Genomic DNA, 27,912 nt, shown 5'->3' on the forward strand with positions numbered 1-27,912 from the left:
TGCCATGCGCTTCGTGAACACCTGGGGAGCTGAGTTCAGCCCGAAGGGCAGCACTTTGAACTGATAGTGGGCTGTTCCGACTATGAATCGTAGATATTGCCAGTGATGCTGATTTATCGGTATATGAAAATAGGCATCTTGTAGATCCATCGAACACATCCAATCCCCTTTGCGGAGGTGAGGATATATTTGGTGGAGAGCCAACATGTGAAATTTTTCTCGTTTGATGGACTTGTTGAGTGTTCGCAGATCCAGAATGGGCCTGTATTCCGACTTTTGACCTTTTTTCTTTACCAGGAAGTATCGGAATAAACCCCTCGACCTTTTTGTGACCTTGGAACCTTCTCTATGGCTGATTTTTGGAGAAGGATGCCCACTCCCTCTGCGGCATGTTGACCTGGCAGCATGATGACGGTACCGGAGGGATCGAGGAAGGACGACATGGGAAACGTAGAGAGTACCCATTCTGCAGCGTAGCCAGCACCCACTGATCCTTCGTGATGGCTCGCCACTCTTGCAGATGATTCACAACACTTCCTCCTACTGGACGCTTTTGTCGAGGTGGAGGACAGACGGTTCCCTCCTTTTTCCCTGTTGGATCGCCAGCTTTGAAACTGTGATTTCTGCTGACCCTGTTGGTTTTGGTTTTTTTGTCAATGAGGGGTGTGAACCCTCTGTTGGAAGCAGCAGCGATCAGTATTGCGGTAACGGCGACAAATCTCTTTTCTCTTCTCCAGCCCCACCTTTAGGGTATCTAGCTCGGTCTTCATCCGTGCCATCTCTTCATCGGTGTGCGAGCCAAACAACGATGAACCGGAAAATGGCAGGTTGAGAATACGGGACTGCCCCTCTGGCTTCAATGCTGTCAGGCGAAGCCATGAAGATCTTCTGGCACAAATTTCGTGGGCGTAGGAGTGTGCTGAAAGTGTAGCTCCATCCGCCGCAGCACTAATTACTTGGTTCGCTACCAAGCTGCCCTCCTGTAAAATTTCTTCGAAGTCCTTACGGTCTTCCTTGGGCAGTTTTTCTGTAAAACACTGTAGCGAGTCCCATAAAGCTCTATCGTAATGCCCCAAAAGAGCTGACGCACTGGAGACTTTAAGCATGGATGCAGAAGTGCCACATACTTTTCTCCCCCATGAGTCTTGTGTCTTGCTCTCCTTGTCTGGTGGTAGTGTAGACGAGGAGGCCACTGAGTGGGTCTTTCTGGCAGCAGCCACGATTACAGAGTCCAGTTTTGGATTTGACTTCAAGTAAGAGGGATCTTCCTCCGGAGGACGATACTTCTTTAGAATTCTCGCCGGAGCAGTCTTGAGAGTGGCCGGCGTAAGAAAAATGTCCATAACCGGTTTAAGAAGTCCCAGTACCTATGGAAGTAACGGGCGAGAGGACGTCTTCTGGTTCAAAGTTTCAAAAATAACCGAAGAAGTACTCTGCTGAACAGGCATAGGAGTGTTCAGTTTGGTAGCCCCCCTGGAAAGCACGTCCTGGAATGTGCTTACATCGTCCACCGGAGAGATCCTCGATGGTGGACTGTCAGTAAGGGTGGGCGAGTAGTCTCTTTTTGAGGAGTATGTTGAAGAGGTGGAAGGCGTTGGAGACCTGCGTCTTCTCCTTCTGCTGCGTGATCTTGATCTCCTCCTGGATATAGGTGCAGGAGGCGAGCCAGAGGGGACTTGTGAGCCAGACTGGGATCCCGTCTAACACCTGCCGCCGGTGTATGATCAGCCCAGTGGTGTAATGGTTGCATCCATCTGGGAGAGAGGTGAATGGATGGAGACCTCTCTGCTCTAACAGGAGAACGACGTGGAATTTCCGCCCTTCCTGATGACCCTTTTCTAGTGGACGTTGATGACCAGAGGGAGAGTCCTGGCTACTTGAGGACGAAATAACCACCTCTGGAGAACCAGACCTGGCGATGGAACGGTGGGAGCCTGCCTCGACTTCGTCCGCGACGGAGATTTTTGTCTCGACGTCAATCTTCTTGATCTCGGCAAAGACATGCGTCTCGACACCGACTGCCTCGACGGAGACCTGTGTCTCGACGTCGATCTTCTTCGCTTCGATGTAGTATTCTGCTTCGACGCCGAGCACCGCGCTGACGGAGACCTGCGTCTCGCCGTCGATCTTCTTCGCCTCGACGGAGGATTGTGCCTTGACGCCGAGCATTGCCTCGACGAAGAGTCCTGCCTCGACATCGATCGTCTTTGCTTCGACGGAGGGCTCATCCTCAACATCGAGCGCCTTTCCTTCGACAGAGGACTGTCTCGATGTCGGCTGTGAAACCGACGGAGACTGCTGCCTCGACGTCGAGTGTCTTGCTGACGTCGACGGAGACCTCTGCCTCGACGTCGACGATTGAACATCCGACAACCTTTGCTTCAATGTTGAGCTGCGCTGAGACACCGACGGAGACTTCGGTCTCAACGTCGCAGATGATGACTTACGTTTTGGCGTCGATGATCTGTGTCTTGACATCGAACGTCGCTGAAGAGTCGACGGCGGAGGATCTTGTCTCGACGCCGGATGCTGCTCTAACGCAAAAGGAGACTTGGCTTTTGAAGTTGAAGAATGACGCTCCTGCGCCATGGCCCTCGACGACTACTCCGCCGCCGGTACCTTCGACGTTGAGCCCGACGCCGAAGGGAAACATATCGGGACCTTGCTCCTCGACGAACGCGTCCTCTTCTTTGTTCTTACAGGAGACCTACCTCTTTCTGAGAGGCCATAAAGACGGATTCTCTCCCTCTCCTTGATGGTTCTTTTAGATAGCTTCCTGCAGTGTTGACAGGAGAGTGAGACTCACGTAGGCAGAGAATGCACACATCATGTGTGTCTGACTTGGCCTTCTTTTTGCCACAGGCAGGGCAAGGATCAAACAAAGAAGGCATTTTTTGACAGAAAAAATCACTTTCTGCCACACAAAAAATGGTTTAACCCTCACTCTATTAGAAAAAGACGTCGAGTGAAGTCAAGAAAACCACAAAAACAACAAGGTATTTTTTACAGAAAAGTCAAAAAAGGAGAGAGACGTGATTCCAGGGTCCTGACAGAAGGAGCCGGAAAGAACAACTGACCTAACTGTCACCCCTGAGGCATGGTGGGAAGCTAGGGGTCATGGCTGCCTTAAAGGCACAGTGCCAGTTTTTATGGAAGATTGCTTACATGTTGATTTATAATGCAGCCTGTAGGCTAACAATGCCTGCCTTTCTTTTGAAGTTTACTCATGAGATTTACTCATTAAAAACAGAGTTCAAGTGCTTCTTGCCCTTATGTGTTATTATACATATACTATGTATATTTGCAAAAGCAGTTGTTTTATTATATATATATTCAGTCGTTCGGGCTGTACCTTGGACTAAAGGTCCCTATGGAAAATTGCATGGGGAAAACACGTTTTGGGACCCCCCTTTTTTCTCAGCCCCCGCTTGATGAATCCCCCCGAGACTTTCAGGGTAGGAGCGGAGCGCCCCACCTATTTTGAAAATTTCGCGAGGATTCGTCAACCGGTATGTATATATGTATATATATATATATATATATATATATATATATATATATATATATATATATATATATATATATATATATAACATCAAACATATCCTGACCAAACATTGGAATGTTCTCACTACTGATAACATCATTGGCACCAGTATCCCTAAGAGACCTAGTATCACGTACAGGAAGGGGAAGAACATTAGGGACATGTTGGTACGTAGTGATGTGACTATGTACCCGGACAGACACACACATGGGCTTCAGGGATTTTTTCCCTGTGGCCATTGCAAGGCATGTAAACAAAGTACATTCCTCAAAACGACCACGTATAATGGAGTTGACAAGGATATAGAACAATTTCTAACATGCAGCACTACATTCGCCATTTATGTGATTGTATGTCCTTGCAACAAGTGGTACATAGGGAGCACTACTCTCCAGGCCAAAAAACGGGTACTTGAACACAGTAGGGCTATAACGCATAGAGACGAAAAATATCCTGTCACACGTCACTACAGGGACCATCATTTCTCTGACTCCACATTACTCAGATACTTCATTTTGGAACAAGTCCTCAGTAATCCCAGGGGAGGAGACAGGGTACTGAAGCTGAGACAGAGGGAATCCAAATACATTGTTGACTTTCAAAGCAAGGACCCTGGCGGTCTTAATCAGGACGAAGAATTGGCCATACACCTTAGAGAATGATGTATTTAGATTATGTGCTAAACTGTTTACGCATGATGTATATAGGGTTGTATTATGTCATGTCGTTGCAACCAGTGTGTACTCTCTTCCCTTCTTCCAATTTTAGAACATGTACTAGAACTGTCACAGATGCAGACCCTTTTGCATCTGTTTTTAACAATGTGTTCTCATTTTGATTTGTTTACTTCTTTTCAGGAGGAGAGGAAGGGGCCCCAACACTGACACTCACTCTGCACGGGCAGCCTACCCTCTCTCCCCTTCATCTCACCGAGGTCATCACCAGTTCTGGACACATGGGCGTGTGAATAACTTTGGTCCATCTCTTGGTCAACACGGTTAGCCCCACTTGGGGAACACATATTACCCCCCCTTTGTTGTTGTTTGTTGTCCATTGCTATGCTTGATTTTGACATCCCGCATACATGGGTCCCAATTTCTGCCTTTGTAATGCACGTCTGTCCCTCCAATTGGAGTCACATGGGGTGGTCTGAACAACACGCCACTGGCACTTGCCAAGTACTATGATACCATGACGTATGGTAGCCATTAATATTGTTTTCATGATTTGTTGTTAATTTGTTCTTTATGCCGCATTGGGACAACATGTGAGTGATAACATTCATACTTGAGATGGTAATTTGACCACTCTAAGATGGCCGCTACATTGGGACGCTGTATTGTTACCATGCATTTTGGTCCTTTGTTTGTATTCACAGCTCTTTACTCTTTTTAAGTTCGTTGTCACTGTAGCACTGTTATTCACGTGATCAAGGCTTGTGAAAGTCGAAACGCGTTGTGAATAAACACCCGTTTCTCCGCTATCTGTGTTGAACCATTTTGTTCCTGAGAGCGCACGACATCTGACATTTGGAATATTTAATTTCCGGCGTGCTCCGCCGGCGTGTGCGCCAGCTCCCTTGGGTCCCATCAATCAGAAGGAGCGCTGTCTGAGTGTGTGTATATATATATATATATATATATATATATATATATATATATATATATATAATGAGGATCTTGTCGTAAGAAAATGCTGCCTGTCAAATGGTATCATAAAGAACGGTCACCACAAGAAACAATCGTCATGATTACTCAAAAAATGAGAAATGCAGAAAATAATAAGTACATCCATTTCAGAAGACAGGTTATGTCGATCAGACAGAACCATGTATATTAAAAACATCAAAGGAAGAATACAAGCTTTCTATAAAGTCAAACAATCCTCCTATTATAAAAGTGTCTCATCAGGTATCAAGACTTTTATGGATGATTGGCAGCCTTGCCGGAGACTAAAACGGCCCGACACCTAGGACACATTGTCTGACCTCAAGGACAAGCTTTTAAATATACATGGTCTTGTGACAAGTTGGCCCAACCTGTGCATCACAAACCTTTGGCTGCCAATTTACAGCACCACAATATGGAGCAAGAATAGGAATTGCCTGAAGTTGAGGTAATATTTATGCCTTCACAAGACACGGTTACTTTACTATAAAGTGGCTCACCATGGCACATGGCACAACACAGTTGGTCATATGCCTAAGTCTGGTACCTATATTCTGGCTTCAGCCATTAGGCTTTTACATCATCTGAGCTATTCAGTGTACGGCGGGGTGGTCACTGTAGCAATTCAATTGTCAATGCTATTTGTATCCTCCGCCCACCCCAAGAGCTGCGCGAGACAGCTATTTGCGGTTTTAATGCACCACTTCACTAAACTATAAAAATAAGAAATGATGAGGTAACGGACAGACCCTTGCTTAAAGTAGCCTAAACAGTGCATTTGTTTTCTAACAATCTAAATAACATAAAATAACCCACTTCTTCCCATACTGCTTCCGGGTCATTTCTAGCAGCACAAATCAAGGCAATGTCTCCTTCTGAAATGCTGACATGTGCATAGATTGGTTTCTCCGGAACACAAGTTCAGTAATAGTATGGAGGGATGAAAAACAAGCTCCCTTTGCTGGACACAAAGTTCTAGAATCTGAGGCCATATCAACAAATGATTGCCTAAAAAGGAAAATGTACAGAAACTTCCATGGCCAATTCTTAAAGACAACTCCCTAAGAGAGCTTTCTACATTCGTAATCAAGAAGCAAAGAAGGAATACTGAATACTGTTTGACATCAAAGGTTTATGCATGAAAAATACCAGTGTTGAAAGAGCCCAAATGAACCTATGGTTGATCCCTTATTATAGAGAAGCAAGAAGAATTCTGTGGAGAGAAGCAGCTTCTGCATTCTTCTTCCCTACGAGGTGGGATATCACAGGATACACACTCTTCAGCATAGCGCATTAGAAAAGGTGTGCACCAAGCAGACAACTTTCACCTAGAACATTGAGATTGAACACTGAGGATGCGTTGTCAGTGATAACCTACACACATGTATCTTGCAGAAGGGGAAGGAAAGACTTGAGGCTCTGATAGATGACCTCAAACTCCAAATGAAATCTGTTGAGCAGATTGTCTTCCATAACCAACAAATGTGCATCAGATGCTTTAGTGAGGTATATAAATTTAACAATCAGAAGGTAATGTTGGTTGTGGCACAACTCTACTCTGAAATTAGCAATGTGCCATCAATATATTTTACATCAGTCCTTAGGCCATCAGTATATTAACTCTCTTTCATTTCTCACTTTAATACCATTTTCCATCTTGATCAGTCAACTTCAAATAAGCAAATATTTCTAAACTTAGAAGTAATTTACCCCAGCATTTATGTTTTGAAATCACAGAAACTTGTAACATAGGCATTAAGTGTAAATACCTTCAAAGAAATCAGCTGGTCGGCCCACATTTCTATTGTGGGGAGAAGGTGCTCAAATCCAGTCTTCTGGCTTGCATCTTTGTTAAATGGTTGCCTGCAGCTCTGTTTGTATAACAACTGTGGTGCTTTGTGTCCAGTAACAACTGTATTTATGCTTGCCAGCACCTTAAAAACAAGAAGTCATGGCACTCTCACTTTAGTAAAATGCTTTTTTGACATTTTATTAGTTTTGGGTACACTTCAGTGAACTAATAAATGTATCCAAATTATACAACAATAAATAACCGACTACCAATATTACATTGATTAATAAAGAAAACATGAAAAGCGAGCACTCAGGAAATTGTACATATAAACATAAAGCAGATATTACTGGATAAATACATGTCATATTTAATCTTTTTATAATTCATTGAACAGAGACCATATTTATGTTCATATTTAGAGAACATCATCAAGCTTACCAAAACAATCTTAACTTTAAAAATGCTTTTTTTCCTTCCTTTTGAAGCCGCATCCGGCAGGACCTCAGTTGCTCCGCATAATGCAGATATTTGGAAGGCATTCAGGATTCTTTATGAATGCCCGGAAGTCTATACTGTGGCCTCTGAAAGGGGGGTCGGAGATGGGCGCCTGGGTTGGGGAAGTAACGCTAGCCACAACTGGGTTCATGTACCTTGGGGTCCACCTCTCATCCTCCCAATCGGTGTCGTGGACAAATATATTACCCCCATATGGACACGTACTCAGGCTGAGATGGAGTCCCGGGCGAGTATCCCCCTATCCATACTGGGAATGACAGCGATTTTTAAGATGGTGCCACTCCCTCACCTTCTGCAGAATCATCCCTTTCAGATACCGCCCGCCTAGCTTCGTCAGCTTAACTCAAGACTGAGCCCGCTTCCTTTGGAATGATCAGGCTAGAGTTGCACTAAAAACGGGATTTCAATCTACATACTGTGGGGGAATAGTGACCCCGGACATCTAATCATATCACGCAGCATCTCATCTCTTAGTGCTGAACGATTGGTGGTACGGGAATAGCAATGACCTGGTGTACCAGGTGGAACAATGGCTCATGGGTGCACATTACTACTACATACCCCAAAAGAGCTTCGACGATTACCGCCTGCCACACGTGTGGTTTTTGGGGTATGGAAGGAATCGCTGCGATGAACGGGATGGTGGGGACGACTGACGAGAGAGACGCCACTCTGGCAGAGCGACCTTCTACCACTGGTGTCCACTCTGTCGGGGTTTCAGGACTGGGATGCCAAAGGTATCTCTACTTTGGGAGAAGTAATGTGAGGCACCACCTTGAGGTCCTTCCGGGAGCTCAGGAAGGAATTTGTTACGCCGCAAACTCAATTCTACAAATACCTGCAATTGCGGCATGCTCTAACTCCGTACATCACTTGCCTGGAATCTCTCCTGGAGTTCAACCCGATGGAAGCAAAGGTATTCATGGGCGACTTGGGGGACCACAAGACTGCAAAGATATACAAAACCCTGGTGACGAATCTCTCTATGACCCTAGACTCACTCCGGGAGAGATGGTAGGCAGACCTTGGCCCCCTTGATAATGACGACTGGACGGAGGCATTAGAATCCCCGAGGGGAGCTGCAATATCTTCTCGCCTCAGACTTATGCAGTTTAAATACTTACAATGCGCTTACTTTACCAGATATAGGCTGTGGAGGGTGGGACTGATAGCTTCCCCTACGTGTCTATGATGTGGCAGCGCGGAAGGCACGTTCATACACACCATTTGGGAATGCACTGCGCTTAGCAGATTTTGGAGGGGGAGTCACGGCCTGCTTATCGGAGGTACTGGGATGGGAAATACTCTTGTCTCCTAAGCTCGCCCTACTACATGTCACCGAAGAAATTGGGGTAATCATCTATAAAAGGCATTTGCTATTCTTGGGCCTTACCCTGGCTAAAAGGATATAGCTAGGGCATGGAAGGACCCGGCCCGCCCAAACTGGGAGCATCTAAGGCAGGTTTCGATTGGTGCATGAGTCAGGAGCAACCTATATTTAATGCACAGAGCTGCCCACAGAAGCACCCCAAAATCTGGAAACGATGGGCAGACTTAAGATGTCTCATTTTGGAACCCCTCCACCGTGAATTACTGATGTGGGAGCCTTCTGAGAACAAACCACAGGGGAAAGTGATGATACAAAGGACTACGTTACATATGAAGTGGCTTGATGGGTATGATACATGTACTATTGCACAGTACATGGCACACTTGGTTGTAAAGTTATGGGCTGCTGTTCACAGTCCCGAAATGTTTATTTTTCTGTATTGTAAATGTCACATAGAAGTCACCAGCCTGAATGCTATCATACCGATCAGTTTTTATTGCACTCCTCCTGTCAGAAATGTGGCTATTTTATCTGCTGACTCAATAAAAATGTGTTTTGAATTTAAAATGATTTTCCTATGGAAACATGGTCCTAATGCACAAGTTACTTACTTGTGTAACGATATATCTATAAGAGACATTAGTTAGTGATAGATTCCTTACCTTAGAATATCCCTAGGCGTCAGACTGGATCCGTAAAGTTTTCGTCAGCAGTACCCCTGCGCGTCGGTAGGCGTCGTCGTACAGCTCCGCATACGTCGGTGGCATCGTAGCCGCCGAGATGATGTCGTCGGAGCTACTTAGACACGCCCACGCGTGCTGATGTCAGTTCTGTACACAACTTTTCCGCGCCAGGAGCGCAGACCCATGCCAGAGACCGACTACTGGTGCAACAGAACTATGGATGACCTGAACCCTAGAGAACAGTTAACAGAACGGGAAGGATGGGCGGGTGGTAAGGAATCTATCACTAACTAATGTCTCTTACAGATATATCGCTACACAAGTAAGTAACATGTGCATCTGAAAGAGACACGTTAGTGATAGCTTCCTTACCTTAGAATACACACCCAAGCAATACCAACCCTGGTGGTGGGTCTGCGAAGTGCGATTACATCAGAAAGTCACGGAGAACCGAACGGCCAAAGAAGCCATCTCTCCGGACCTGACTGTCAAGGCAATAGAGCTTAGTGAAAGTATGCAACGAGGCCCAAGTGGCCGCCTGACAGATGTCTTGCAGGGGGACACCGCGTCCCAATGCTGTAGTAGCTGCTGTCGCCCTGGTAGAATGGGCGCGCAGCCCAACCGGAGGTTCCTTTTTAGCCAGAAAGCAACAGGCTTTAATGCACAAGACAACCCATCGGGAGATAGTGCGCTTGTGCACAGCCTGGCCTTTCTTGGCGCCCACGTAGCCAACAAAGAGTTGGTCACCCACCCGGAACTGTTGTGTGTGGTTGAGATAGAACGAAAGCGCATGTTTTGGGTCCAGACGGTGGAGCCTCTCCTCTTCTCTTGAAGGGTGGGGAGGCGGAAAGAAAGTGGGCAGAGTGACAGTTTGCCCGAGATCAAAGGCAGAGACTACTTTTGGTAGAAAGGAGGGACGTGAACGAAGCACAACCTTGTCCGGATGAATCGACAGGAAAGGAGGTTTACAGGAAAGAGCTTGGAGCTCACTCACCCACCGAGCGGAGGTGATGGCCACCAGAAAGACAGTTTTCAAAGTTAATAACCGCAAAGGAAAGTTATGAAGAGGCTCAAAGGGAGCGCACATCAAGTATGTGAGAACCAGGTTTAAGTCCCATTGAGGCATCACAAAAGGAATAGGAGGGAAAAGGTGAGTAAGACCTTTGAGAAATCTATTGACAACCAGGGACTTGAAAAGAGAGGGCTGATCAGGCAGCCTAAGAAAGGCTGAAAGAGCAGAAAGGTAGCCCTTGATATAGTGCCCAGAGCAGAGCCCTGCTGGGCCAAAGAAAGAAGGAACAATAGAACCTCAGAAAGAGGGGCAGCAAGAGGATCTACAGCTTTCGCTGTGTACCATGCCACAAATTTTTTCCACCGACAGGCGTATACCATTTTAGTGGAGGGACGCCTGGCTGCCAGAATTCCATTGCAGACTTCAGGAGGCAAGTCAAAGGGAATCAACTGTCGCCGCTCAATCTCCACGCAAGGAGGTGGAGGCTGGACAGGTTTTGGTGGAGGACCGTCCCCTGTTGCTGTGACAGGAGATCCTCCCGAAGAGGCAGTCGGATCGGGGGATCTATGCTCATACTGAGTAGCTCGGGATACTAAACTCTTCTAGCCCAGTCCGGCGCCACAAGAATGACATGGGCCCGGTCGCGTCTGATCTTTTTCAGCACTCTGGGCAGAAGTGGTATAGGTGGCAAGGCGTACAATAGACCGCAACTCCAATCGCGATGAAAAGCGCCGCCTTGAAAACTCCAACGCGCAGAAGTGCTGACATTGCGTGTTCTCTTCGGTGGCGAATAGATCTAACCAAGGTTCTCCCCACTGCTGAAAGAGACCTTGCACCACCTCTGAAGACTCCATTCTTGATCCAACATGCACCTGCGACTGAGTTCGTCCGCCCTGGTGTTCAGTGTACCTGCCAGGTGTTGAACCACCAAGGAAGGAGACGTAGAGCCTCCTGACATAGGGTCCACGACCCCACCCCGCCCTGCTTGTTGCAGTACCACATGGCGGTGGTGTTGTCCGTGAACACCTGCACCACTCTCCCCTTGACAGAGGGAAGGAATGCTTTCAGTGCCAGTAGGATCGCCCTGAGCTCCAAAAGATTGATATGGAGATTGGACTCCGCCGGAGACCAGAGGCCTCTGATCTCCGCCTCTCCCATGTGGCCACTCTATCCCAGGAGGGACGCGTCCGTCACTACTGTGTGCTCCAGTTGGGGAAGGGAGAGTGATTTGCCACTGACCCAACGCTGGTTTGTGAGCCACCACTGCAAGTCCTGTGCAGTGCCCTCCGAGATCTGGACGTAGTCGGACAGGTTCCCCCGATGCTGCGTCCTCGTCGGCGTGGAAAGCTACAAAAATGTTTTAATGTTGCTAGTGCAGGGTATATTCACAAGGTGAGGAATCCACTGGCAGATGTATCCTCAGAACCCAGGACCAGGGCCGAAAGATCGGAATCATAGCCCGAATGTCCCGGACTCGCAGTTCGAGAGGATAAACCCGAAACTGCGCCGTATCCAGAACCGCTCCCATGAAGAGGAGCTTCTGAGAGGGAATCAGGTGCGACTTCAGCACGTTGATGGAAAACCCCAGCAAATGCAGGAGGTCGGCCGTAGTCTGGAGGTGGAAGACGACTGCCTGGGGCGAGCCTGCCTTCAACAGCCAGTCGTCAAGATAGGGAAAGACTGAAACCCCAGATCTGCGCAGATGAGCTGACACCACCGCCATCACTTTCGTGAACACCCGAAGGGCACTGGTAAGGCCGAAAGGGAGTGCGGTGAACTGAAAGTGCTCGTGGCCTACCGTGAACCGCAGGTAACGCTGGTGGGCCGGCAGGATAGGGATATGAAAATAAGCATCCTGCAAGTCAAACGCTACCAGCCAGTCTTGCGGGTCTAGGGCAGACAAGACCTGAGCAAGCGTGAGCATCTTGAACTTCTCCTTCCGGAGGAAGCGATTGACGTTCCGGAGGTCTAAGATAGGACGCAGGACCTTGTCCTTCTTTGGAACCAGGAAGTAGTGGGAATAACAACCATGACCTACTTCTGGCATCGGAACGCGCTCGATGGCCCCCTTGGCCAAGAGGGCCGCAACTTCCTGCTGGAGAAGTGCCAAGTGAGTCCCCGACATGCGGTGGTACTGACGTGTCATGGCTGGAGGGGTAGACTCGAAGGAAAGGGAGTAGCCCCTTCGGACTATTTGCAGAACCCACCTGTCCAAGGTGATGGTGCGCCAGTGGGGAAGGTGATGGCGAATCCTGCCACCCACTGGCGTCTGGTGGGCCTGAAACACCGGACTAGGAAAGTTTTGAGGCGGCAGGGGTGGATTGACCTGCCCACTGCCCTCGGGACCCACCATGGCTGATCCCACGTCCGCGGCTGAGCTGAGATTGCGGCTCCGCAGGCTTGCGAGTCTGAAAGGAACACGCTTGGGCGCCCCGACCCTGACCTTGAAAGGAGCGAAAAGTGGACCCCGAGGGAGTACGTGAGGTGGCGAGACCCAAGGACTGGGCCGTAGCCCGAGAGTCCTTAACGCGTTCCAGGGTGCTATCCGCCTTGTCACCAAAGAGGCAAGTGCCATCAAACGGCATGTCCAACAAAGTGTTCTGGACATCCCCGGAGAAGACAGTAGTTCTGAGCCAAGCATAACAGCGGAACGCCACTGTTGTGGAAAGTGCCCTGCCAAGGGAATCGGCCGTGTCAAGCCCACAACGGATAGTAAATTTAGCAGCATCCCTCCCTTCGGTAATGGCCTGGGAGAGAACAGCCCGTGCTTCCACAGGGCACTGAGGCAGCACCTGTGCCACGGTGTCCCACACAGAATGGGATTAGCGGCCCAACAGGCAAGCAGTATTCACCACTCGCAACCCAGAACTGGCAGAAGTGAAAATCTTTTTCCCCAAACTGCTCCAGTTTCCTCGATTCCTTGTCCGGAGGAGCGGAAGGGAATGTGCTCGACGAGGCAGAAGCCTGGACAACCAGACTGTCAGGCGTCGGATGTTGTGTGAGAAAGCTGGGGGTCGCCCGGCGCCGGGTGATGGCGGCATGCCACACCCTTATCTACAGGGACCCCTGAGTTAGGTTTGGTCCAGGTGCTCAACAGGATGACAGTAAGCGCCTCGTTGAAGGGCAGCAGTGACTCCACGGAGGAGGACGGTGGCTGCAGCACCTCGATCAGGAGATTGGTCCTGATAGGAACAGAGGGGAGCTCGATCTTAAGCCGCCCTACGCAACACCACTGAAAAAGTCCCAACCTCCTCCGTAGCTACGGAAGAAGGGGACAGTGTACCAGGGTATGGAGCGAAATCAAGATCCACTGGACCTTCCATGTCGCCTTCCCATTCAGGCTCACCCTCGCATTGAGCTGCAAGAGGGTCTTCAGACCCCTTCCAGTACTCCCCTTCATCCACCGGTTGTTGAGGAGGCCGGTAAGGACGAGGTGCCTGGGGAAATGGGACGAACTCCCCACCCAGAAATGGAATTGGGGGGTAAGATACCAGTTCCGGTTTGGCGCCGTCTGGCAACAGCGGCGACACCGCGCCCGGCGCCGAGGCCGGAGCCGGCAACGACGCAGGGCATGGCGCCGGCGTAGCTGAGGCCAAGGGCGGCAGCACGGGTGCAGACCCACCCAATGGGTCTGCAGGGCCCGAAGGTGCTCCGGAGGGACCCGATGGGGCAAACAAATGGCTCAAGGCCGACACAAAGGCCTGTACCTAATCCGAAATTGCATGCGGTCCCGGAAAGGGTGGGTAGGCCGCGGGCAATGACGGAGGCTCCAACGGAGCCGCGGGGGAGTGACCGCATACCCCCTCAACTGCATTCCACGACCGGTGAGCGGTAGAAGAAGAGCGACGTCGCTTCTTTGACTTTTTATGGTGCCTCGACTTACCTGTCCCCGATTTTTGCCGTGAATTTGCAGAATTTTTTTTAGAAAAAGAAAATAATTTTATACTTTACGGGGGCCCTAAGACCAAGGCAAGGTAATCCTACCCTGACCTCTTTTCTTTTTTCCCCATGTTATTTTTTAGGACTCGGCTGAAACAGAGTCCCAAGATGGCTGCCAACACTTCCTGGTTGAAGTGTTGGCAGCCAATCAGAGCTATGCAATTCCCTGCATGACCTAATAATGTTTCGCGATTAATTGCGAAGGACCCACGTCCACAGATATCACTCTTTATTTTCTTAATTTTCTCAACAAATATTGAACAAATTTACACCAAATAACTGAAAGTGTGATCTGCGTAGCCAAATCTTACTTTCTGCCAAATTTGGTGAAATTCCGTCCAGTGCTTCGGGCTACATTAACATGGGAAACATACTTTTTTTTACCCTCCTTTTTCTCTGCCCCAACTTCACAGGTCACCCCGAAGCCTTCTATGCATAACAAAATTCACCGGGGCACTTTTTGGGAAACATTTCAGGAAGGTTCCAAAGGTATCGGCAATTCAAAAAACCCTTTTCCTATGGAAATATGGTCCTAACTATCACTACCTACTGGGAACCACCAGTAGGTAATACATATATATTCACACAAAAAAAAACAGGGCGTTATAGTTCAGGTCAGATTTCACTTGTACAAAACCAGAGAAATTCAGCAGTTATGGTTAGCAGAGCTAACTATAAATTGCGCCCCCGCAATGCAATGCTTATGACCTCACATACTACATCACTCATTACATGGTCAGTGACATCATTGATGACATCTCAAATGACATCACTGATTACATCATCCAGTGACTGAGTGCTTTGTAAAAAGTTTGAGTGTTAAATATATATACCAATGTGTATTGGTGAATCAGTGGGTATATGAGTGCCTGCCCTAACTGCTACCCTCCCGGGGCCAAATTCCGGCCCTGGGGACCCCATTCCCTGGGGCCTGGCCTCTCCGTTGGGGACTAGGGGTGGGGAGCCTCAAGGCCAGTGCAGTCCCTGCCGGCTTCCCGCCTCCTGCAGTAGCTGGCATTGCTCTTTTAAAAAACAATTAACAGCTTTGCCTCAGGGAGGTAGCGATCCCAGGGGCTGCGTTCCCCATGCAGGCCCATGGGGCATCTGCTGTATTTTTATTTTTTATTAATTAATGGCTGTGCCCCAGGGAGGTGGCGGTCCCTGGTGCTGAAGGAGAAGCCCTACGGCCTCCCCTGCTTTATTTTTTTATGTCAAGCCTGCGCTGGGGAGGTGGCAGCCCCTGGGTTAGCAGGGTAGCCGCAAGGCTCCCCACATATAACTAAATGACTGCCCTGGAGATGTGGCGGTCCCCAGGGCTTTGAACAGCCCGAGGAGGGGGGCCCGTGCACCCTCTCCTATATTTTCAAACGTCACTGGGACCTGGCCCACCCAGGGGCATAATTAAACGGAGCACGGGAGACAGCTTCATTCCCTCCCCCCCTCCCCCCACCATTTTCAGCGGGAGTCGCAAATCCAACGCGACTCCCACCATTTCTTTTTTAATGCTTTTTGGGCCCTGTGGAACCCCCCATCCCCCAAGAGGTCTGGGGGGCCATGGTTTGTCTACCCTGGGTGTTTCTACCCTGCCCGCCCCCTTTTCCTTTTTTAAAAATGTTTTTTCTTGTGGATTGGTTCAACCAAGTCACAAGATGGCTGTCAACACTTCCTGGTTGGAAGTGTTGGCAGCCAATCAGATTTCAAGCACGAGATTAAGAGGGGTCGCAAATACACCGCAGCCACAGTTGTATATCTGAAAAATCTTTAAATTTCTCTGCAACTATTGAACAGATTTACACCATAAAACAAAAAGGTCGCGTTCAAGACCAAGAGCTACCTTTTTGACAAATTTGGTGTAATTCTGTTCAGCAGTTCAGGCTGCAGCCATGTCTAAAGTTTCCTATGGAAATTAACTTGGAAAAAAAACATTTTGGGACCCACCCTTTCACTCGGCCCCCGCTTGAGAGACAGAGACAGACAGACAGACACACACTGCATTTTTGTAAGACATATTGCATACAAACCTCTAAATGAGGAATTGATGTCAAACATTACGGAAATGACAGACAGCGATTAGGAAAGAGGGGTAGATCTAGCGTTGGCTTTACCTGTTGAAGTTTGGAATATTCTTCAGATTGTTTAACTGTTAAGGATATAACAGAATCCAAATCCTTGACATCCTGGATGTTCACCATCATGCAGGCACTCTGGAGAGAAGGTTTGAAGGTATTGTTAAAAATCTGCCCACAGTGCTATTCCGAATGACATTTTGAAGCAATGTTACTACCAGAACCCACCAAGGGGACCATCAATATATGGTAATGTTACATAAACAAAAAAGGCACAACTTACGATTTTGCCAACACCATCACCCTGTGTGCAAATACCTATAATATGCAAAGAAAAGTCACTTAACCTGTAATTCTAGTTCTCCTGCAGAAGAATCTTATTCTAGTCATAAGCACTGATTTGTCTCGCTTAGGTTCAGTATCTCGGACCACTTTTAAAAAATGTATAGGTGAGTAAGCCGCTGTGTATTTGACTAGGTGTGTGAGCAGCTCTATGGGTGACTGACTCAGTGTTTGAGTGGATATTTAAGTGGCTGTATTAGTGAGTGGGCATATGAGTGGTTGTAGGGGTCAGTGAGCGGATGTACGTGTGTGTGTGTGTGTGTGTGTGTGTGTGTAAGTAAGGTACTGGTGTGGGTCGGTGAATGGTTGTGTTGAGTGGGTGTATGAAAGGTTCTATGGGGTGTGAGTGAGTGCGTCAGTGATTCTGTGGATGATGTCATGAGTGATGTCATTTAAGATGTCATGAATGCAGTCACTGACCATGTCATGAGTGATGTAATATGTAAGGTCATAACCAGTGCATTGCAGGGGCCTGAGTTATAGTAAGCTCAGCTCAGTTCTAAAAATGAAAAATCCCCATTAACATAACATAGGGAAAATGCGTTTTTGGACAACCCCTTTTTTCTCAGACTCCGCTTGACGTATCACTCCAAAACCTTCAACAGCAGCTGAACCAAAAAGTGGACGTTTGTTTGAAAATTTTGTGAAGATTCATCGAGCGGCGCCAAAATTATTGGCAAAACAAAAAACACGGGTTTGGGAAAGAAGGAAGGAAATATATATATCCAAGACGTAGTCGTCCTTCGTGACCTGCAATACAGCGGTACAGAACTCGCCAGACACAATCCTCCGTGAGTTTCATAGTTCTTTATTTTTTCATCACTTCCAAACAGCAGTAATTATTGGAAGTTAAAGAATTCACAGATAAACATTTCCCAGGGCGACGCATTTGGCTCCCGCCTTCTACTGGGACTAAAGTAAGTGTGGATATATATATATATATAAAAAAAAAATTCAAGAAAGATGATTACTTAGGAACATCAGTAATTTCTAATCTGAGTAATACCCTACATGTAACTCACATCTATCCAAAGCTATAGCACATAGTGGAGAAATGGGTAAGTTATACAAGTCTTGGGGACGAAAACTCTTACACCTACGAAATGTCGGCAAGCATAAATTCCACCCACTCCACTTCAATATATGAAATATCTCCATCACCAAATGTTTTCATTTTTCGATAAAACAGAAGGGAGAATCATCCATTTATTTGGTTCTTCAAAACAGTTGACCCCAGTCCAAGCAGTGACACTTGAATTTGGACTAATTAGTGTTGATGTGAGAGGGTTTATACCCATCATAAGATGGGAAAACTGTGTTTTACTTGCTAGATCAGGCACAGAACTAGTAAAGCTTAAATAGAGTACACTTGCAGAGCGCCGAGGTTGGTTTTTTTTTCGAACTCAAGTGGCACACAAAATCTTATCCCTCCTCTTAAAAGAAATAGAAGATTGGATTTCGGTTAACTAATAAAGATCATTTTTAGAAGATTACATTTTAAATGTTAGCTATATTCTGGGCTTTTAGTACTAACCTAATTAAATATCTTATAAATGTTTTATTCATTCTGCATATCGAGTACACCCCTGCTATTTTTAACATTTTTACAGCCATATAAAGTAGGAGGATTTGTTTTTTGTTAAGTTAATATGCAGGGAACAGTTTGTAATTTTAAAAAAACACAATGTGGAAGAATAGACAGTTAATCTATCTAAAAGGGCCTACCAAGGACAATTATTTATAATCCCAGTCCTGAAGTGGCTTACTGACTTAATTCATAAATGGTACATAATTTAGAGTATAGAATTATCCTAAATGATCACCGACGAACCTCCTTATTAGGCTGGCATCTGCGACTGACCTTGATTTTCTGAAGGACTCTCTAACTCAGATAATTAGGAGGCAAAGCATACATAAACACCCTGTTCAATGAAAAATAAGGACATCACCCAGGGATTTACCCAGTACATCCAAGAATCAAACCATTGGCACCTGGCGGTCAAGTGGACTACAAAGCAAAGATAGCGTGCCTTAGCTTCCAGGATAGAGGTGAGGATTTCTTAATGAACTTCCCACGTACTGAGAAAGTAAAGTTATGTGTCAAGCAGTCAGCAAAGATATGCTTAGGGGGTGACTCACCTCCACAATTCTACTTCCAGACAGCGTATTTGAGGGGAGTAAGTGCCTCCTTGTGTAGAAGAAGGCTGTGATGCTGTGTGCTCCAGTGCTACGAGTTTATGCTTTCATATATATTACGTGAAAGGACAAAACTGTCCCTCTAAGGCACTTATAGATAGATACATCCAATGAGTGTGATGTAAGGCCAAGCTAGGCAGAAGGGGAAGGTCACCAGATGGTTTGGAGCACTGGTCCACCGTCTCAGAGTTATAAGAGAGGATGGACCGGTTCAGGCTTGGACTGAATGTTTATGTCTTGTAACTGATCCAAATGGTTTACGAGATTGAGCTATATAGTGGTACGGTCTTAGCCATGTTTATGGTCTTGTGTTCCTGTGGGACGGGCAAATTAAAAAAATAACGTAGGTCCACTCAATTCAGACAGTTATTCTTTTGGTCAGGGGCTAGAAAATGGGTCAAAGTCAGTTTGTTTAACATACGTTGGGACAGAAACTGATTTGAGCATACCAAGAAAGGACGATACCTCTATATTTTTTAAACATAAGGCAATATTGAATGTAATATCTCAGGCTACTTTCCAAGAGAACAACTGTATTGATAGGACATAAAATGAGGAGCCTCTTAATCTCCAGAAGAAGCTGCTTAAACTCTGACCGAGATAGCTGGCATGTATGTAGCCCATTGTAGCTATTGTGCACCACTAAGCACTAATATGTTATTATTGATACAGGTCCAATGAAGACCATAGAGAGAAATAATTCCTTCACTACAAAGATGTGAGCACCAGAGTTGGAGCTGAAGAGGTGGCAGAACTGCATGAAAATTACTTGTATTTATTTTTTACTGCTAGTTGAGGCTGTGGTGCAGGCTTTGTCCTCTTGGACTGGGGAAGAGGGACATGACCGAGATGCTTCTGACAGAGGTTTTCAGTAAAAGGAAGTCCTTGTCTTACAACTTGAAAATGTTTTTGAAATCTCAATGGGAGGTCCTGTTTGGAGATGATGGGATGTGCAACTGAGGGTCAAGGAATCCATTTCATATCAAGAATCTTATACATGTCTGGAGGCATTTTGTTCTGCATTACACTTCAGTCAATAAAGTATGGCTTAAAAAATAGCTATAACAGCTAAGTTAAAAAGGGTTTATCCAATCAGATTTAGTCAGTTTAGGTTATTAACATAAGCACAAACAACCAGCTGTGTTTGTTACCCTCAGCCAATGGTGTTGGCAATATAGTCAAAAGTCAAATATATTTTTGACTAGAAGATTTTAACATGCTAGAGCAGGCCATATGTATCCCCATTAAATAATGTCTTGAAACAGTCAAAACTTGGATATGTATTTATCTAAGTGTTTTTCAGCCACATAGTCCTTTGACAGAATTGCAATTCTTCACAACCTACCAGGTGTTTAACCTGAAGGTATATCCAGAACTTGTTCTTGTGGAGATTATAATGGATATTTATCTTTATGCAAGACAAGATTTACATTTGATGTTGTGGAAAACATATCTCTAGACTTTTAATTCAAAACATAAGTCATGTTCACATAAACTGCAATCCAAGATTAAAACTTAAAGACTGTTGGAAAAGCAACAGCTGAAATCAGGAACATCAAATAATGAATTAAATGTCACAAATATACCTTAAGATATCCTCTGCAAATGTTGGGCTGTAGGTAATCTAGGTTTTCTACTCTGGTGCTCTCCGAATCTCCTTTTTTCTCTTCTGCTTTCTTTGATGAAGAAACCCCATGAAGACTGTAATTAAAATAAATACATTCGAGAAGTTTCTAAAGGAAAAAAAACTGATGACAAACTCTTTAACACAGCTAAAGGATGGCTGAATCCATGCAGGATTGATTGGCTTTCCTCAACACACACAACTTGTACATAATTACCCTAATTGGAACGGATAAATATATCTGTGGTTAGCCTAAAAATTTAGCTGTGCATCCAGACAGGCGTTAGAAGGCAATGCCATTTATGAAAAATGTGAGTTCTGCATCATAAGAACTTTCATTGAAGTTATGAACTCTTTGAAAAGAGATGAGATCTGGCATTCTATGTGAAGTTACAACCGCCAATCCTATGCCGGTTATTTTTATGAATTCCCAATCATGTACATAAGACAGCATCACATCACTTGCGCACCACACTGCTAAGTAGATAATTCTTAAGTTCAAACAGGTAAAGCTGGATAGAGGAAAAAGGAGGCTCAATGCTAAGAGAAGCTGAAAACAAGGCTGTTTTTTTAAGGAGTCAGCAACGTTTGTGTCCTAGTATTCATTGTACTGGCGGTTCCATGACAGTCTCTGTGATTTTTTATGAGCTTATGCTAAAGACTGAAGAAATTGTCATGCTTGAAAAGTCCAGACTGGAAAGGAGGGTGGGTTATTCATAACTTTGAGGAAGATTCCTATGATGCAGAACAGGATATCAAGGAAGTAACATTTCCTTCTGCATTTCGGTCATGTTTTAGAATAGAATACCAAGCATATACCCACAACCAACCACGTTTTAGGTGTAAATAGCAAAGGAATGAGAATTTGTTGAATACCTACCAATGACACCTCAATCAAGGAGGCTTCAGAGAGCAGTCAGACCTACTCGTTTCCATCCTGGGGTCGGATTAAAGGCACAGTAATGTTTGGTTAAACTATGGCTGAGCTTCCATGTACAATTTACAAATGACTGTCACAGGGACATTTCTATAACAAGCAGCTATTGCCACTTTCCCTCCAGATGAATACGTTCTGAGCTTGCCAGGTAAGAATTTGTTAGCCAGCTGGTTGCAAAAATGAAATGCAAGAAGCTACCATTGGGAGATGGACTGTTTGAATGTAGCTCTTAAGAAGTGGGCCATAATTCACAATGAGTTGATTAACTTTTGCCATGTCAACCATTCTGACTAGGTAGAATTTCAGAACTCATCTTACATCTAGGGAATGTGAAGGTCTCTCTGCTGGAGAGCAGGGATTAGTGAAGAAAACCAGAAAGAAGATTCATTTGTTTACATGGCATTATGAAATGACCTTTGGTAAGGAAGGAACATTTATTTTCATAACCAACCCAGTGGAGTGGAAAACACTGTGAGTCTACATGTCTGAAAAGTCTGTAAATCACTAACTGGTTGAATAAATGGCTGCTAGAAGAACAAATTACTTACCTCCGGTAACGCTTTTTCTGGCGGATACAGTATCTGCCTGTGGATTCCTCACCTTATGAATTACCCCCATGCGCAGCATTCCACGGAAACTTTTCTCCTCAGCTCTCCCACATTGACGAGGACGTCACGATAGCATGGCTCAGCACGCGACTCCGCGTGACTATCGGAGCCATAAAAAAACCTCATCGGAGTGTTGATGTCAGTTCCACCCATTTTTTCTGTGCCTTTGAGGCAAACGGGTGAACTGGCAATATTTTCACAAGTATACACAGTATCCAAACACAGCCAAAACTGGAAATTTCTCATCTTAGACATTTCCTAGAGTCAAGAATCACATGATTTCAACAATAAGTCACAGAAGGTATACATCAATTATTTTTCGGTATAAGCAGAGAGACAAAAGGGAAGCGGGTGGATCAGTGAGGAATCCACAGGCAGATACTGTATGCACCAGAAAAAGCGTTACCAGAGGTAAGTAACTTGTTCTTCTGATGGATACATCTGCCAGTGGATTCCTCCCCTTATATGAATTGAATCCCCAAGCATTCCCGCTCTCGGCGGAGTGTGCCTGCCTGCCTATACCAAAAAATCCTGCAGCACAGAACGTGCAAAATGGCCATCCCTCCTCAACTCCAAATCCAAGCAATAGTGCTTCGCAAAAGTGTAGAGGAAGGCCCAAGTTGCAGCCTTGCAGATGTCTAACACAGGGGACGCCTCTAGCTAAAGCCGAAGAAGAAGACTTAGCTGTGGTATTATGAGCTCCAATACCTTCAGGAGGCTCCTTGTTGGCCAAGGCGTAGGAGATATTGATATGCAGGATGATCCACCTGGACAGCGTTCTTTGGTGAACAGCCTTGCCCTTCATCTTGCCCACATATCCGATAAAGAATCGATTATCCAACCTAAAGTCCCAGGTTCTATCAAGGTAGAAGCTGACTGCCCTCTTGGGGTCCAGGTGATGAAGTCTCTCCTCCTCCTTAGAAGGGTGAGGGGGAGGGTAGAAAGTAGGTAAAGTGATGGACTGCCCTAGGTGGAAAGGAGTGACCAACTTAGACAGGAAAGCAGCTCTGGTCCTAAGAACCATCTTATTCGCATGGAATAATGTAAAAGAAGGCTTGGAGCTACGGGGCTGCAACTCACTTACCCTCCTAGCGAAAGTGATTGCAGCCAAAAATATTGTATTAAAACACTAGTAACCTTAAGGGACAACTATGTAATGGTTCAAAGGGTGAACCCATCAAGAAAGTGAGAACCAAGTTAATATCCCACAGTGGCATGTTAAAAGGAGTGGGAGGAAACCGATTTGGGTGACCTTTAATGCATCTCATAACTATGAGAGATTTAAACAACGAGGGTTTATCTGGTAAACGGAGAAAAGCGGACAAGGCAGACAAGTAGCCCTTAACCCTGGCTACTGCACAACCCTGTTGTGCTAGGGAAAGAGAGAAACTCAGAACATCAGGGAAACAGGCCCACAAAGGATCAACTGATCTCTCACCAGACCATTTCACAAACTTGGCCCACCTACCAGAATAGACAGACTTGGTGAAGTGTCTTCTGGTACGATAATATAACATCCACCACATCCAGTGGATTGCCCCGTTCGAAGGCTTGAAGGTGTAAGCTCTGGAGGCGGGAATGTAGGACCTGCCCATGTAAGAGGAGGTCTGCTCTGAGAAGGAGACGGAGCGTGCCATGAGAGGTAAAGGAGGTCTGTGTACCACACCTTTCTTGGGCAACTATCATATGCATCTTCCACACAAAGACCTAACGTACGAGTTACTTACCTTCGGTAACAATGTATCTGGTAGAGACGTTGTCTAGCCACAGATTCCTTAACTTAGAATATACCCAGGCGTCAGACTGGATCCGGAAAATTCTTTGCAGCAGCACCTCTGCGTGTCGGGGGACGGCGCAACACGACCCCGCCCTGACGTCATCCACGTACGTGAAGTCAGCGAGGTCATATAAGTCCCTCCCGGCGCGCTGACGACAGTTTTCTTCGGAGAACGTTTTCCGCGGCACAACGCTGAGCCACCAACAAAAACTGTGAAAGTAAGGGAACAGTGTGCGAAGGATGAAAAATCCGCAAAATAAATAAGGCGGATGGTGCAAACACCATCATAAAAGACAGAACTGCTCTGTGAGAAAGAACCCCGCATAGCGAAGCGTAGATCCTTCCCAAAGTGTGAGCAAGAAGGGAATAATATCCCAACAGACCACAAAATAGACTGTCATTACCATGGAGAATTGTAACTGGTAGTACCATGTAGAACTGTACCTTTCAACAAGGATGGAGCACAGAAAGAACTGCAATGTACTGTAAGTAGGTATCTTCCTTACAGAAAGTACAGCAATGTACTTGAAGAAGGTATCTTCACTTATAATAATGGAAGTGTGAAACAGAGCTGAAGAGATTGTCAAAGAAGACGACTATATAGGAGACAAGAGCCTCTAGTTAATGGAGAAGGTGGGCGGGAGGAAAGACAGCTGGAGAAGAAGAAGAATCTCCTGATGACAGTGAATGAAAAGGCACCACCTACAGGAAAAAGCCCCTTGGAGGGAGTCAGCCGCATATGGTAATTCAGAAAGGGGCGCAACTACGTGAGCTCCCTTGAAAGAAAACCAATGGCAACTGAAAGGCAAGAGGAGATGCCCACCTGGTAAGGTTCTCGCAGAGCGGGGAGGATGGGTGGGCATCAAGGAATCTGCGGCTAGACAACGTCTCTACCAGATACATCGTTACCGAAGGTAAGTAACTCGTACATCTGTTAGAGACATCTAGCCGCAGATTCCTTTACTTAGAATACATACCATAGCCATACCCCAGGGGGGTGGTAGGTCTGCGACAGAACCACAGAAAGTGCTCAAGCACGGAGCCGGCAACGGAGCAAAAGATAACGGGAGGCAAGGCGTCCCAAAAAATGCCATAAGGGTGCTACACCACACCTGTATAAGTATGAGATGTAGAAATGGCACCAGCTATATAGGAAAGAGAAAGAGAAAGAGAGAATTGAAAGAGAGAGAGAGAGAGAGAGAGAGAGAGAGATCCGAACGAAGGAGTAAGAAGGACCCCTCTCAGCATTATGTGGACACCAACCAAAGGTGGGGAAAAACATGAAGCGATGCAACCATACCAGAGCCTACTAGCCTAGCCCATGGAAGGAAGGCCGGTGAAGCTACAGTCAGGAACCGAAAAGCAAGAGGTAGAAACTGAACAATATCCTAGAAGAACAGGCGGGAACAAGAAACAGGCCAAGTGTACACCCAGGCACCAATGTGGGGACAGGGACGAGCAGGAACAAAAATGTGAAGCACGCTGATGCGGGCCACCACTGAAACATGTACTGATCCGACAGCCATATAGACAACAAGGTTGCGTAGCTAAAAAAAGGGCTTAGGACTGCCCAACTATGCAGCTTGAAGATTAAGGTGAGAACCAATCACAAAATACAGTTGTAGGGCGCAGACCCTAGAACGACTGACATCAGAAGAGCTATCCCACCTGCACAGCGGACATAGTAGAGCGTGATACCTAATGAAAGGGGCACATCCGAAGGAAGTGGCAGCAGAGGCACCAGAGTACCAATAGGCGTATAAATGTAGGAAAGAATCTAAGAATTGTAGACCACATCCTCTGACTGGTAGAAAAAAAATTAACCCTCGTCCAGAAAGAGAGATATCGTTCAGAATCTACACAACCAAGAAGGGAGCAGTGTGAAGCCAGAGAACCACCCCAGGTAGTGGGACGGGGACCCTATTGCTGAAGATGCAGGAAAGGCAACGCAGTACACCTAAATGTACTAAAAGACACCCTGCAGCGTAGACAAAGGGCAACCCCGAGTACAGCCCAAAAAAGCACCCTGATTCATGGAGATATAGGACCAGACCTTGTAGAAGCAAAGAGAGGTGGAGAAGTCAGTAGAAGAGCAGCCAAGGTAACATGCATATACACATATATACAAACATATATATGAGACACAGCCTGTATGATTAGAGCCCCATGGATTTGTTACTAGCGCTGTATGCTTTTACTGCTTGTGTTTGATCTTGCACGCATTTGAAAACACAGCTTAATGAAGTTTTGCTCAGTGTAATATTATCATGAATTTAACCGGGGAGTTTCTGCTCTGTCTAGTTACGAGGAAATGATGGGAGAGCAAATAAGTATCATTAATACTGGCAGCAGAACCTGCATTCAAAGCAGTTTTAACTTTTGCAGTTTTTCTCATTGTCTTGAAGGCAGCATGTTTTGAGAGCATTGGCGCCATTATTTTATTACCATGAAAGCACCTCGGCATGTCACTATGACTTGTTTATATTTCAGGCAGACATGACATAGTTATATATTTTCTGTGTATATATCAGGAATTGGATCAAGTTTAATTGTTGGCACTACTAGCTCATCGCACAGTATGCAGTTATTTATATTCTTCAATTAATTTCTTGCACTTTGCATTTTGTGTAAGCGTTAAAACAAGTATGTTTTACCAGCTATATTTCTGATCACACAGTCCACTTTCTATGATCATTCATGCCTGATGGAGGGAGGAGGACTATATATTCTTGAAACTTTATGGCATCAATTAGATTGACAAAGCCTGCTGTGCAGGCGAAACGCCTCTCTCTTGTTATGCGGGGTCGTGGGAGACCTGATTCACAATAAAGAAGCCTTATCCATGCATACCTCGAGTACGTGCCTCTTCTTCGTTGGAGCAGGATTGAGATTATATATATATATATATATATATATATATATATATATATATATATATATATCCACAAGAAAAGGTTGCCCCACTGGAAGAAGCCACAAGGTAAGTATCAATGTTCCGACATTTATTTCAGGGCAGTTGCATGCAGTGAAAAGCGGAGGGAGCAATCATGAAAATGAATCAGCCAGACCGGTTTCGGGAATCCTTCCCTTCCTCAATGGCGTTCTGTGGATGCAAACGTATTTTCACGTGCACTGTCATTTTTGTAGAGCCTGCCCCAGTGGGCGTGGCTGTATTCACAGCCTTATGGTTCCTGTAGTGCTCCGTTATCATTCTCAAGTGAGTCCGTCTGAAATCCCAGAAAATGAAGAATATAAAAGCCCTCGTGGGTTTGATGTTCACTCCTGTCTAAACACCAATGTCTTTGTCAGCTGCCTTTCGGAAATTACCTTCCGTGATTGATGACACCTTCGTGGCGTCATCAGGGTCTGCACTGCAGCGGGCTTCTTCCGCGGCTGGGCATAGCCGCTCAATATCCACAAGAAAAGGTTGCCCCACTGGAAGAAGCCACAAGGTAAGTATCAATGTTCCGACATTTATTTCAGGGCAGTTGCATGCAGTGAAAAGCGGAGGGAGCAATCATGAAAATGAATCAGCCAGACCGGTTTCGGGAATCCTTCCCTTCCTCAATGGCGTTCTGTGGATGCAAACGTATTTTCACGTGCACTGTCATTTTTGTAGAGCCTGCCCCAGTGGGCGTGGCTGTATTCACAGCCTTATGGTTCCTGTAGTGCTCCGTTATCATTCTCAAGTGAGTCCGTCTGAAATCCCAGAAAATGAAGAATATAAAAGCCCTCGTGGGTTTGATGTTCACTCCTGTCTAAACACCAATGTCTTTGTCAGCTGCCTTTCGGAAATTACCTTCCGTGATTGATGACACCTTCGTGGCGTCATCAGGGTCTGCACTGCAGCGGGCTTCTTCCGCGGCTGGGCAT

At 46.0% G+C, this 27,912-nt stretch overlaps 1 protein-coding gene across 4 annotated transcripts in view; it reads right to left on the reverse strand.

Moving 5' to 3' along the window:
• CEP70 (centrosomal protein 70) overlaps window positions 1–27,912 on the reverse strand; it is a 450,608-nt gene that overhangs the window by 229,655 nt on the left and 193,041 nt on the right. For all 4 annotated transcript variants that reach the window (XM_085647489.1, XM_085647491.1, XM_085647488.1 and 1 more), the window contains 3 exons: window positions 20,680–20,794; window positions 16,595–16,693; window positions 6,984–7,148 (listed from right to left, as the gene is read on the reverse strand). In XM_085647489.1, the coding sequence (XP_085503615.1) occupies window positions 6,984–7,148; window positions 16,595–16,693; window positions 20,680–20,794 (379 nt within the window). The remainder of the gene's footprint in view (window positions 1–6,983; window positions 7,149–16,594; window positions 16,694–20,679; window positions 20,795–27,912) is intronic.

Source organism: Triturus cristatus, chromosome 3_2 (genome assembly GCF_964204655.1).
Source record: "Triturus cristatus chromosome 3_2, aTriCri1.1, whole genome shotgun sequence".
Lineage (NCBI taxonomy): Eukaryota > Metazoa > Chordata > Amphibia > Caudata > Salamandridae > Triturus > Triturus cristatus.